This window comes from Gorilla gorilla, chromosome 14 (genome assembly GCF_029281585.2).
Source record: "Gorilla gorilla gorilla isolate KB3781 chromosome 14, NHGRI_mGorGor1-v2.1_pri, whole genome shotgun sequence".
In the NCBI taxonomy this organism is placed as follows: domain Eukaryota; kingdom Metazoa; phylum Chordata; class Mammalia; order Primates; family Hominidae; genus Gorilla; species Gorilla gorilla.
In genome coordinates, this window is record NC_073238.2 from 115,968,756 (window position 1) to 115,982,401 (window position 13,646).

General features: G+C 36.6%; 1 protein-coding gene and 1 long non-coding RNA gene across 8 annotated transcripts in view; one reads left to right on the plus strand and one right to left on the minus strand.

Annotated features, from left to right (window-relative positions):
• Positions 1–13,646, minus strand: part of NALCN (sodium leak channel, non-selective) — a 363,332-nt gene that overhangs the window by 197,413 nt on the left and 152,273 nt on the right. For all 7 annotated transcript variants that reach the window (XM_031001413.3, XM_055359447.2, XM_055359450.2 and 4 more), the window contains exon 11: positions 7,530–7,661. In XM_031001413.3, coding sequence (XP_030857273.3) covers positions 7,530–7,661 — 132 coding nt within the window. The remainder of the gene's footprint in view (positions 1–7,529; positions 7,662–13,646) is intronic.
• On the plus strand, positions 7,304–12,426 carry LOC129526083 (uncharacterized). Its single transcript, XR_008670691.2, has 3 exons — positions 7,304–7,538; positions 8,043–8,096; positions 12,329–12,426. It is a non-coding gene; the product is annotated as an uncharacterized lncRNA (long non-coding RNA).

Consider the following 13,646-nt stretch of genomic DNA (forward strand, 5'->3'; position numbering starts at 1 on the left):
GAAAAAGCACAACTTGAAAACTCTAGCCTTTACTATAAGAGAATGTCTTTAATGACTCTGGTATAGATAAGACACAAAAAGCACTGAATCAAAAATTAAAGATGACTATACCTTACAGTGTTAAAATTAATAACTTCTAGTGAAGAAAAGACAGCAAATAAAAGTTAAAAGACAAGCTGAAGGCTGGGAGATGTCTGCACTGCATACTACTAGATAACTGAAAAATCAATTAGGGTACAGATTAAACAGGTAAAATTATAGAAGAGGAAATTCAGGGCTGACAGAATATGAAAAAAAGGTCAAATCTCTATGGTAACCAAGAAAATGTATATTAAGACTATAATGATTATATGAGATTGTAAGAAAATTAAAAATCCTGAACAAAAAAAAGTAATATAAAGTAGAGCTGCTCATATATCCTGGTAGGAATGTAAATTGACACAAGCACTTTGAAGTTCAATTTAACAAAATTTAGCAAAGTTGAAAGTGAGCATATCTGACAAATTCACAATTTTAAGTCTAGGTATATATTTAGAAAGAGCTCTCCCAAATGTGGCACAGAAATTCTAATGAGAATGTTTACTGAAGTATTGTTTTCAACAGCAAAAAGTTGGAAGCAATTGAAATACCCATTGCCCTTACATGCAGAACAAATAAATTCATGCTTAAATCGACATGAATCAATTTCCCAAATATAATGAGGAGTGAAAAAGTGGCATCTTAATACTTCATACTATTATAAAGCATGCATTGATATGATGAATATAGTTCTCTGTGGATTAGGGAGAAGGAGGAGATCAAGAAGTGGTACACAGGGATCTTCTACTCTACTAATGATGTTTTATTTCTGATTGAAAAACCTGACCCAAACATGAAAAACTATTAATTTTTTAAAAATCTGGGTGATGGACATACAAATATTGGTTATAATATTTTCTCTATGTGTTGAATTTTTGAAATACTTTCTAATTAAGAAGGAAATAAAAGAAAGTCACAGATTTTCAAAGGATAGAAATTTCAAAAAGAAGGAAAAATAACCATAGAAAAAGAATCCTGCAAAATAATCATATTAAGACACAAAGGCTAATGGTTGCTTCTGACATCATAGGTATCTGACATAAATAAGTCTAATCCTGCCCAAATCTTATTTGTGTAAAATTAATTTAGTCTCAGCAGGTTTTGCTTCATCAATAATCTGTTTTAGAAACAACATTCTCTCAAGCTGTAACTTCTCTCAACGAACTAGCACCTTGGCAGTTTATGACTCATTCCCTCCGACAAGACAACTTAATACATATTTAGTTTACCACAATAGAGAATGATTTTTAGATCTATTGGAAACACGGATTTAATAACTAAAACTGCTCATATGGATATGATGTGTTGAGACAAACACTGACTTGGAAATTGTTCTTAATTTCTTCTTCTAGATTCACTAAAATTTATTTGATACGTCATGTTATTGCCACAAATTTTAGGTGTACACCTCACTCAAGATTACACCAGATAATCTCTTAAGATTCTCACAGAACTATAGCTTCTAAGAGTAGAAAGAGGTCCTTAGAGTCACACATCGATGGCCATATCTTATTTACTTTATTTACCTCTGATTTCCCATCACCAAGCACAACTGCCATGTAAGAAAGGACACTAGGCCCTTCTTCCTCTCTGTTCTCTGTCTTTATAATTGAAATGAGATGAAAAATTTTATATCCATGTGAAATCTTTGCAGAGAAATGCTGAATGTATTTAAAAGAAATATTTCCTGTGGGGGACTAAGAGGGCTTAAGTAATAGATGATAATTTCTTTTCTGAGGAATCTAGATCCTCTTAATAGCAGAGCTTTTTGTTTTGCTGAACAAAGAGCAAGTGAAGATGCAAGTCTGGGGGTGGAGTGGAATTGCTGTGCATGAGTAGCAGGGGAAGAGCCTGCCTGGCTGATGACAAGTTGGGGAGATATGGGAGTAGGCTGGGTAGGAGGGATAGACAGAGTTGAGGGTAAGAGGAGTTCTAGTTAATTTACTGTGGGGTATGTAGCACAGAGTCCTAGGACTTCTTTCTCCCCTCTGGCTTCATTGGAAAACATGACTGTCCTCATTAATACTTAACACCAGGAGGTGGAAGAGGATTGAGCTCCCCATTCAGATAGGTCTAGAGGAAATCAGAGAACATAGCTGGGGATAATGCTAGGGGGTGACACAGAGCTAACTTTGGGCCTCTCTGTAGGTCCGTTCCCTTCCTTGTTGTATCTCTCCCATCTGTTTGTGAGTTTCTCAAAAGAAGAATTGAGATAAAAGAAGATAAAGCTTTTAATCTCCTGTGCTGTGCTGATAAATTTTGTTAAATGTACAGTCAAATGGATACAAATACATTCATATAATAAGAAAAATATTGCTTATATTTTATTTCTTAAGAAAATAATATATATTTTAAAATGTAATCATGTTCATTATAACATATGATTTAATGTGCAATAATAATATATTCTCTTAGATCACAATGAAAAGTTAAAATTCTTACAGAGGAAAATAAACTTTACCTTTTTCTGTTTATGCATAGGCTACAAAAGAGGTAAACTGTTTCCTGTTTCTTAACTAATTCTAAATGTAGGTTAATTCATCCAAAGTAACAAAACAAGTCCCCAGCTTCACAACAGAAGCTAAGTAGCTTAATTTATTCTTAAAGGGTGATTTTTAGACTGTGAGTTGGCTCTTAATGGGTAAAGTGCTTTATTTTAGATTTTCTAAATAATTTATTCTGGAATATGTGGGAACTTAAAAAATTACTTCTTTAAAAGCTCATGACCTGTTGTGATCTATTTTTAAAATAAACTTTTCAAAATATTACATAATGCTATTGCCTTAAATACTGCATCATTATAGTCTATAAACTTGAATTGCTGTTATTATAACTATTTTGAGAATTAAATGAGACAATGAATTCTTTTAAAGCACTTAGAACATAATGGGCCCCCCAAAAATCATAGCTTTATTGTTGTCAGTATTAAAATATTTGACTTTAACACAAAATGTTATTATTTATTTGTATTTTAAATAATTGAATATAATCCAATATTCAATTATTTGACATCGCTCTCTGTTTCTATAGCTTAAACCAAGATCCATTTTTGTAAATAAAGTTTTATTGGAAAACAACCATTCTGAGACCACACTCACTTTTGTACAATTTCAGAGTTGAGTAGTTGAGACAGAGAGAGGGTGGTCTACAAAAGGCAAAATGTTTCCTATCTGGGTCTGCAAGAAAGAGTTTGCCAAACCCTGGCCTAAACTCAAGACATCTTTATAAACTTTATAAAAATAGAATATATTATGAAAAAGTAAGTTTAATTAAAGTGACTTTTTCACATTCATTTGAAACAAATCACTTTGTCTCATGTATAAGTTTCTGATACAAAGAGAAATGGCAATGTAATTTGAATAAAAACGAAACATACTTGGGGAAAGTCAAACACACAAAATCAAAAACAGAGTGGAACGGCCAGGAGTGATGGCTCACGCCTGTAATTCCAGCACTCTGGGAGGTCAAGATGGATGGATCGCTTGAGCCCAGGAGTTTGAGACCAGCCCGGCCAACATGGCGAAACCCCATCTCTACTAAAAATACAAAAATTAGCTGGGTGTGCCTGTTATCCCAGCTTCTTGGGATGCTAAGGCAAGAGAACCACTGGAACTTGGGAGGCGGAGGTTGCAGTGAGCCGAGATGGTGCCACTGCACTCTAGCCTGAGCAACAGAGTGGGACTGTCTCAAAAAAAAAAAAAAAAAAAAAGAAGGAGACAACAACAACAACAAAAAAACCCCACCAAAATCCCCAAAACCTAGAGTGGAACAAATTCAGAATGCTTAAGTAGTTCAAGAGTACACTGATGGGGTCTATCTGGTTGTTTAAGTGAACAAAATCACCACTACCTAGTTTATTTATTTATTTATTTTTCCAGGATGTCAAGTTAGTTGTTAGCTGGTTAACTGATTTGCCACTTTGTTAAGAATGAATGACATGTTAAAAGCTGCATTCATGTAATGTACCAATGTGATGAGCTTGGGAATAAGTGTACCCCTGTGAAACCATTACCATCAATGCCATTGACATATCCACCACCTCTCAAAGTTTCTGCCCACCCCCTTTCTTATTATTATTGTCAGGGGACAACAATTATTGGACACATAATATATACTGAATTCCACCATCCAGTCCTGTCTGTCTGTTGTTGAGGTTGTTTTTATTTTTAATATTATATAAAAAAGAAAAAAGACAAGGATTTACCAACTACCCCTGGACTCTACAATACACTTAAATAGTAACCAGTCAACTCTACAACATTCAATTATTTGACATTTTGTTGGAATTTCTTACAGTATGAGGATAAATCATCTACCATACATAAACACATTAGGAAAGGATCAATTTTGTACATGAAAAAGTTAGGTAAAATTTACTAAAGAATTCCATTCCCTGCTGTTGCCAGTGTGGAGGGCCTATTCACTTATGCTCCAGGACTGATTTAGTGTGACCACCTGCCCACCCTGTGCTAGATCACAAAAGCAATGTTACTGTAATCTCTAATGTCAAGATTCCCTCAGGAGCAGAGGCAGATTCCTCCTCCCAGAGAGATAAGCATAACTGTAATCTCTTGTGGTCATTTCTGCTTTTGTTTCCTGGCATTTTTGCCAGCAAATCTTTACCTACTGATGCTATTACTCTTGTATCATTCTTCTGTCTCATCGATCTTCCCACTTCTCCCTCCTCAGAGCCTTGAACTAATCTTTGAGTCTCTCCTACGTTAAATAATGTCCTCTACATTATCAATCTCTGTTCCCAGAATCTACTTTCTGTCTGTGCCTCAACTGATTCTCTCTCAAATACATGAGTTACCCCTGCAGCCCTTTCCAGCCCTTTCTAGTAGAATATGTGGACAAGGAAGAGGTGCCCATCCATTACTCCTTGATACTCCTTTGCAACGTATTCCATGAGGTTAAACCATGCTGTCACCCACTCTCCCTGTGGCTGTCTTCTGTCCTTCTGTCAATCTGTTCATCAGTCACTCGCTCATTCCCCGTGACTTTGCTCCCTGACTCCACTCTTCTCTCCAAGAACTGGCCTCACTCTGAGTGACTTCAATGTCCATGTGAAGACTCAGCCAGCGCCTTAGCTTCAACAGTCCTTTCCATTTCTGCCTTGACTCCATCAATATGTTTAAGCCATCCACATCCACGTGACACCCTAGATTTTATATTTCATTACTTAGAATTACCCTGGAATTGTAAAATCCTGGACTCCACTCTCTGATCATAACCTTTTCTGGTTCTATTATTCCATCACTTTGGTGGTACCTGTTCTTTAACCATATAGAGACCATTGATCCTTCACCTTCACTCCTCCATTCTCCTCCCATTTCCACATCCAACAGAGACCACAGGGTCATCATTTCAACTCCTTTGCCAGCAATCCATCTTTTCCCCTTGTTTCTCAGTTCCCCTAACCTGAAAAAAATCCCTAAAGGTGGATTGATTTAAACGTTGCTTTTCCCTCTCCTTATACAGGGCTAAAAAGTTGCAGAGCTATCTGAATTGGTATCACTGTAAATCCGTAGTCCTAAATGGATCTTTAATGTTGCATTTGCTGTATTGTTAATTTTTTGCCTAAACCTAGGCACCTCTTCCCTCTCCCCTTTCTTTGCCAACTTCCCACTTCACTGTCTCATCATCTGGCTGGATGCAGACCTTGCTTCCTACTTCCTGGGAAAAACAGAAACAACTTGATGGGGCTTCCTTCATTGTTCTTTCCCTGTGTTAGAAATTTACCTGCAAATATTAGTATCAGTCCAGGCTTCTCTCTGCTTTTTTTTTTTTTTTTTTGAGATGGAGTCTCACTCTGTCACCCTGGCTGGAATTCAGTGGTGCGCTCTCGGCTCACTGCAACCTCCGCCTCCCAGGTTCAAGTGATTCTCCTGCCTCAGCCTCCAGAGTAGCTGGGATTCCAGGTGCCCGACACTACACCCAGCTAATTTTTTGTATTTTTAGTATAGATGGGGTTTCGCCATGTTGGCCAGGCTGGTCTCGAACTCCTGACCTCGTGATCCACCCGCCTTGGCCTGCCAAAGTTCTGGGATTACAGGCGTAAGCCACCATACCCGACCTTCTCTCTGCTTTTATTGACAATCCATTCATCGTGTGCTGGATTTTCAGCAAAATTATACTTATTTTTCAGAGGCTGGGCTGGATATAATTTCTTCATCAGCCCCTGTCATTAGTTCTCCATAGCACAAAACTCTTATTGTTTACTTTTTTTTTTTTTTTTTTGCTAGATTGTAAGCTCCATATACCAGGTGGCCATTGGGCAAATGTTGCATCACAGAGACTGTAGCCCAGTAAAAGTTTTGTATTAACGGTATTTTGTTTCAGGAGACACACTTCCATGAAGAGGAGAATTCAGAAGTGACTACTTAAAAGTTTCTTGATATCCACATAGATGTCTATGCTCAATAAGTACATGCAATCAATTCTTTTTCAGAAAAGCTTGTGCGTGGGTAGACTAAATTTTTATTAACCAAATCAATTTTTAAATGTACTGAGAGAATTCTAGGAATCTAATAACACTTAATTATATGGCAAATTGATTTTTTATGTGAAAAATGCTTTGGTAAAAATAATAAAATTGTGACTTTTTTCTGTCTTTTCAGTTTACTTTTTCATAGGTTGGATTTATTGAAGCGTTGTACAACTGTGTATGTATACCTCACTCACACAATGAATGGGTTTCTACGTTGTCAATCAATTTTTTCATAAATATGTAACCATTGAATTCTGAGATATATTTTAGGTAAGTTTTTACATAAAAAAACAAAGATCTTGGAAGATTATTAAAATGCTTTAATATAAATGCAAAATGCTTATTGAAAGAAATAAAAATTAAAATATTTTAAGAATCAGGTATTAACAAAATTACCTTCTCAATAGGAAGTACTATTCCAAAACTGTAATATGATATGTAGAGTGCTAGGGAGATGCTTATTTAATCATGAAACCTACCTTTAATTGATGTCTTTAATGTAGGTTGTAACACCCGTTTCTAGAGGAGTAATTATCATTATCATCTCTCTATATGTCCTTCCAGCCCTCTTCTAGGTATTGCTGAGCTGACCAGCTTATTTATGATCTTCTGAATCTGTGCCTGCTTGTACTTAGTAGGAAACAAACTAATGTAAGCTGAGAAAGGGAGAGATAATAAGAGGTGGATAGGAAAACAGCAAGATCCTAGAGTAAGGCCCAGGGGAAAAGGGTTACCCTGGCAACGTGACATACTGTGAGGAAGATAACTCAGGCCCGCGGTGACAGGAAATGAATCAGGCCACACTGTGACCAGAGGAACCACTTAAGAAGCAGACAATGATTCAGCTTTGGTGAAAGTCAAGTAATGAACAGGCTACACTTCACTTTTGCATCTCTAAGAGGCACTGTCCGTGGTTCACCTGCTCCTTGCCCAGCGATCTGCACGGTGGAGAGCTGCTTACCTCCGCCAGGTAGAACTCGTCGTACTGCCTCCTGAAGTTTTCTCCTTTGTAGTAGTTGCTAGCCGCCACGATCACGTCCACGGTCACCATGCTCAGGATGAACATGTGGAAAACGGATGACCGCATCATTTTCTGAGGGGGCGAAACAGACAGACTCTTAACAAAGAAATAAACCTCATGATTAAGTGTAATTGACTTAGTCCTTGGCTGACAGCACCTTTGTGATGTGCTGCTACGCAAAACAGGGCTTCTCAAGATAAAGCCATCCATGTCCCACACTGCTGAACTGGGCAGGCAAGGGAACCTTTCTTTCAGGCAGCTAAACAGTGACTAGGAAGATGGTTTCAGAGACTTTTGACTAAAAATGGAAAATATATATCATTTGTGTATGGCTTGCATCTTAATTTTTAATTGGTTGGTTGGGTAGTATTTATCCTTAATTCTGACTGTATGGATAAATGGCTTTTAAAAAGCTAGTAACACAAAACAAGTATTTCTTTATTCTGTGTTTAGGGAGAAGACTGTGGATGAAAATATTTTAGAGATGATTATTATACAACTGGAAAAGTAAGAGAAACCTAAGATTTATTTTTTACTTATTACTTCCATAAATATTTGTTGAAAATTTTACTACAACTTCTAGTAAGTGACATGTACATCATACTTGCTCTCTACCTGGAGTTTTTCTAGGTGCTTTACATAAATTAACTCATAACAGCCCTAGGAACCTATTCTAATAAGGAAACTGAGGCTCAAAGAGGTTAAATAACTTTCCCACTGTCAAACAGGGATTGAAGATGGACTCAATACTGGAACCCAAGTCTGGTCCAAGTCTACTGCCTACATTAAGATAAAGATAATTAAACATTAAAAAATAATGAGTATTATTTATTATTATTATTATTATTTTTTTGAGACAGAGTCTCGCTCTCTCGCCCAGGCTAGAGTGCAGTGGCGTGATCTTGGCTCACTGCAAACTCTGCTTCCTGGATTCACGTCATTCTCCAGCTTCAGCCTTCCGAGTAGCTGGGACTACAGGCACCCGCCACCACGTCTGGCTAATTTTTTTGTATTTTTAGTAGAGACAGGGTTTCACCACGTTAGCCAGGATGGTCTCGATCTTCTGACCTCCTGATCCGCCCGCCTCGGCCTCCCAAAGTGTTGGGATTACAGGCATGAGCCACCATGCCTGGCCATAATGAGTATTATTATAAAGGTTATCATGTATTAAACGGTTACTATGTTCCAGGCCATATTATTCACATTAAAAATATTTGTGGGTACACAGTAAGTGTATATATATATATACACACACACACACATAAGTATATATATATACACACATATATATATTTATGGAGTACACAAGATGTTTTGATACACGCATGCAATGGGGAATAAGCACATCATGGAGAATGAGGTATCCTTTGAGTTACAAATGATTATGTTACACTCTTTAAGTTATTTTAAAATGTACAGTTATTATTATTGACTGCAGTCACCCTATTGTGCTAGCAAATAGTAGGTCTTATCTATTCTTTCCATTTTTTTTGTTCCCATTAACCATCCCTACCTCCCCCCGGCCCCCCAGTACCCATCTCAGCCTCTGGCAACCAATCTCTACTCTCTATGTCCATGAGTTTGATTATCTTGATTTTGTGATCCCACAAATAAGTGAGAACATGTGATGTTTGTCTTTCTGTGCCTGGCTTATTTCGCTTAACATAATGATCTCCAGTTCCATCCATGTTGTTACAAATGACTGGATCTTGTTCTCTACTATGGTTGAATAGTGCTCCATTACGCATATGTACCGTATTTTCTTTATCTATTCGTCTGTTGATGGACACTTAGCTTGCTTCCAAATCTTATTGCAAACAGTGCTGCAGCAAACATGGGAGTGAAGATTTCTCTTAGATATACTTACTTCCTCTCTTTTGGGTATATGCCCAGCAGTGGGATTGCTAAATTACAGCAGCTCAATTTTTAGTTTTTTGAGGAACGTTCAAACTGTTCTCCATAGTGATTGTACTAATTTACATTCCCACCAACAGTGTAGAAGGGTTCCCTTTTCTTCGCATCCTCACCAGCATTTATTATTGCCTGACTTTTGAATATAAACCATTTTAACTGGGGTGATATGATGTCTCATTGTAGTTTTCATTTGCATTTCTCTGATGATCAATGATGTTGAACACCTTTTCATATAACTGTTTGTGTCATTTGTATGTCTTCTTTTGCCCATCTTTTGCCCATTTGTCATTTGTATTCAAATCTTTTGCCCATTTTTTGATCAGATTATTAGATTTTTCCTATAGAGTTGTTTCAGGTCCTTATATATTCTGGTTATTAATCCTTTGTCAGAGGGGTGGTTTGCAAATATTTTCTCTAACTCTGTGTGTTGTCTCTTCACTTTGTTAATTGTATCTTTTGCTGTGCAGAAGCTTTGTAACTTGATGTAATCCCATTTGTCCATTTTTGCTTTGGTTGCCTGTGCTTATGGGGGTATTGCTCATAAAATCTTTGCCCAGTCCAATGTCCTGGAGATTTTCCCCAGTGTTTTCTTGTAGTAATTTCATAGTTTGAGGTCATAGCTTTAAGTCTTTAATCCATTTTGATTTGATTTTTGTACCTTACAGAGATACAGGTTAGTTTCATTCTTCTGCATATGGATGTCCAGGACCATTTATTGAAGGAACCCTCTTTTCCCCAGTGTATGTTCTTGGCACCTTTGTTAAAAATGAGTTCACCGTAGGTGTGTGGATTTCCTTCTGGGTTCTCTATTCTGTTTCATTGGTCTATGTGTCTGTTTTTATGGCAGTACCATGGCGTTTTGGTTACTATAGCTTTGAATTATAAATTGAAGTCAGGTAATGTGATTCCCCCAGCTTTGTTCAATTTGCTTAGGATAGATTTGGCTCTTCTGTGGTTTCATATAATTTTAGAATTTTTTTCTATTTCTGTGAAGAATATCATTGGTATTTTGATAAGGATTCAATCTTATCTGTAGACTGCTTTGGGTAGTATGAACATTTTAACAATATTGATTCTTCCAATCCATGAATATGGAATATTTTTCCATTTTTGGTGTCCTCTTCGATTTCTTTCATCACTGTTTGACAGTGTTCATTATAGAGATCCTTCAATTTTTTTGGTTAATTGCAAGGAATTTTATTTTATTTGTAGCTACCGTAAATGGGATTACTTTCTTGATTTCTTTTTCACATTGTTTGCTGTTGGCTTATAGAAATGCTACTAATTTTTGTATGTTGATTTTGTATCCTGCAACATTACTAGATTTGTTCATCAGTTCTTATAGTTTCCTTGTGGAGTCTTTAGGTTTTTCCAAATATAAGATCATGTCATCTGCAAACAAGGATAATTTGACTTCTTCCGTTCCAATTTGGATGCCCTTTAATCTTTCTCTTGTCCTATTTTTCTAGCTGGGACTTCCAGTACTATGTTGAATAACAGAGGTGATAGTGGGCATCCTTGTCATGTTGCAGATATTAGAGGAAAGGCTTTCAGATTTTCCCCATTCAGTATGATACTAGCTGTGGGTCTGTCATATATAGCTTTTATTATGTTGATGTATGTTCCTTCTATCCCCAGTTTTGCTGAGGGGTTTTACCATGAAGAGATGTTGAATTTTGCCAAATGCTCTTTCAGCATGAATTGAAATGATCATATAGTTTTTATCCTTCATTCTGTTGATAGGATGTATCACATTCATTTATTTGCATATGTTGAATCATCCTTGTATCCCAGGGATAAATCTGACTTGGTCATAATCCACATTATTCAAATGTTATTTGTTTTATCTACTTTAATATCCACCATAGCTCTATATGGCGAGATATATTACTCACATTTCACACAGTCCAGAGAGACTAAGTCATTTTACCCTAGTCTATTTCAAGTCCATTCTGGGGCCCGCTGCCCACTGTGGGGTAGGGAATACTTAAATGGAGAGAGTGGAGGCTGAAGGCCCTGGGCAGCAGAAAGAGGAGAGAGAAGCAGACCCATGGAAAGGAACTGAGCACAAACAACACACCACTGAGCCACATCTGCCCAGGGACTAGCGCCACCACACATCCTCTTTCTGAGGTTTCATTTCTTCTGGGTATTTATTAACACATGCCCTTACCATCTGGTCTGACCTGAGAATCCTTTAGTCCTTGCAACTCAAAGAGCTATTTTCCTTAGCTGTGGATTTATGTCTTAAGCAAACTGTTATTACTAAAATGGGGTAAGAGAACAAGAACTGCGTCTTCTGAGCACTGCCAATGTCTCCATGACTCTATGTATGTGTTTCATGGGGTCTTCCTTATCCTACATCAGGTGCTCTGGGCCAAACTGCCTGGAACCGTAACTCCACCACTTACTGGCACCGTGGCCCCAGGGAGGTTACTTAAACCTCTGTTTTCTCATTGATAAAGTGGAGAAAATAGTACCTACTCCGAAGACTTGTTATTAATTTTAAATGAGTCAATATATGTAAAGGGCTTAGAACAGTGATTACACTTACAAATATTCTACAAAGGTTTACAGAAAAAAGGAATGCAATTTTGTGAATCAAGCATTTTTCTGTTCGGGAATGAGAAATTAATTACCCGAGGTTGAAGAATTAATTATGTTGCATATCAGACTCAGCCCATAGTCTAGTGAGGTAAGTAACATTGATAAGGATCTAATAATTTGAGACATGCCAGTGACATCGGGAAAGTAGAGTTTTATTAAGGCTTCCTGTCACCGTGGCTATTGATGCATATCCGTTTCCCTTTGACTTTATTTTACAGGTAACACAAAAATGAAATTCCAGAGCTGCCAATCAACATGTTTATATGCACATCAATTTACTTGCAGAAATGACTGACCTTCATAACACAGATAGGCAAATCATCAGGCACGTTTGTATGCTCATTAAAATTTTTATTGTTATTTAGTCTTTCTTGCATTGTGAGAGTTAAATTCCATTACTATTATTCCTTTTCTATACTCCTTTCAGCATAATGTTCTATTAAAAACATTTCTGCTGATTTCCATTTCATCTGCATGGCAGAAAAGCCACAACTTTCTTTTTCTATTTTCCTTAGCTGTGGATTTATGTCTTAAGTAAACTGTTATTACTGAAAGATCCAAACAAAGCTTTTAGCCATGGCTGTCAGGAAACTTTTAAATTGGTTTTGTAACTGTCACAGCTTCACTTTGGTGCTGTCATTATAATTAGGTTGTTTTTTGTCTGAATGTCTACGTGTCCCTGTTGGTTCAGAGTTATTAAAATAATCACTTACAATGGATTTTGATACACTATAATCACCATTGCTTAGCTGACTTTCTCCAAAGCAGTAACTTTCAAATATTAAATAAGAATTAAGGTGATAAATATGTGCAGTACCTACATTTAAATATTAAAATCAGTAACTCCAGCTTTAAAGTTAGAGCTAGTGGCATGGCCCACTTCAACTCAATTCACTTCAGCCAGTGCTTGAAACTGGCTATCAGTTTCTTTAATGTAAAAAGGCTGATGACATTACATTTAGATTCATCCTTGTATCTATAGGAAAGTCCAAATTTATACTTTTCAAGTTTTTATTTTCTAATAAAAATTAATATAAAGGAAAATGTTAAAGCTGAGTCAGTACCACAAAATATTATATGACTTGAGGTCTTCACAATTGCATTATTTAATATGGATGCATGATCTATCCCTCTACCTATCTATGTAGACAGATGAACACATACATCTCTAGTATATGTGTATGTGTGTACATACATATGTGTATTCACATATGTGTGTGCATATTTTTATTTATATATTTTAATAAAAGGTCCTTCAGACTCTACATACACATTCGATTTTTTAAAGTTTCCTTTAATTGCAATGTCATTTCGGTTTACATTTTTTAAAAGCAGAGGAGTTCTGGATATGTTTTTAGTTTGGCTTTGATCCAAAAATTACTTATCTGTGTATATGACAGCTGGAATTTTCAAAATACAAAGAATCTACACTAGATTAATCCCCAAGGCAGCATTATCTGTCAGGAATGAGCATTGTTACTCAAAGTGTGGTCCCTGGACCAGCAGCAACCTGGAAGCAATTATTAAGAATGCAGG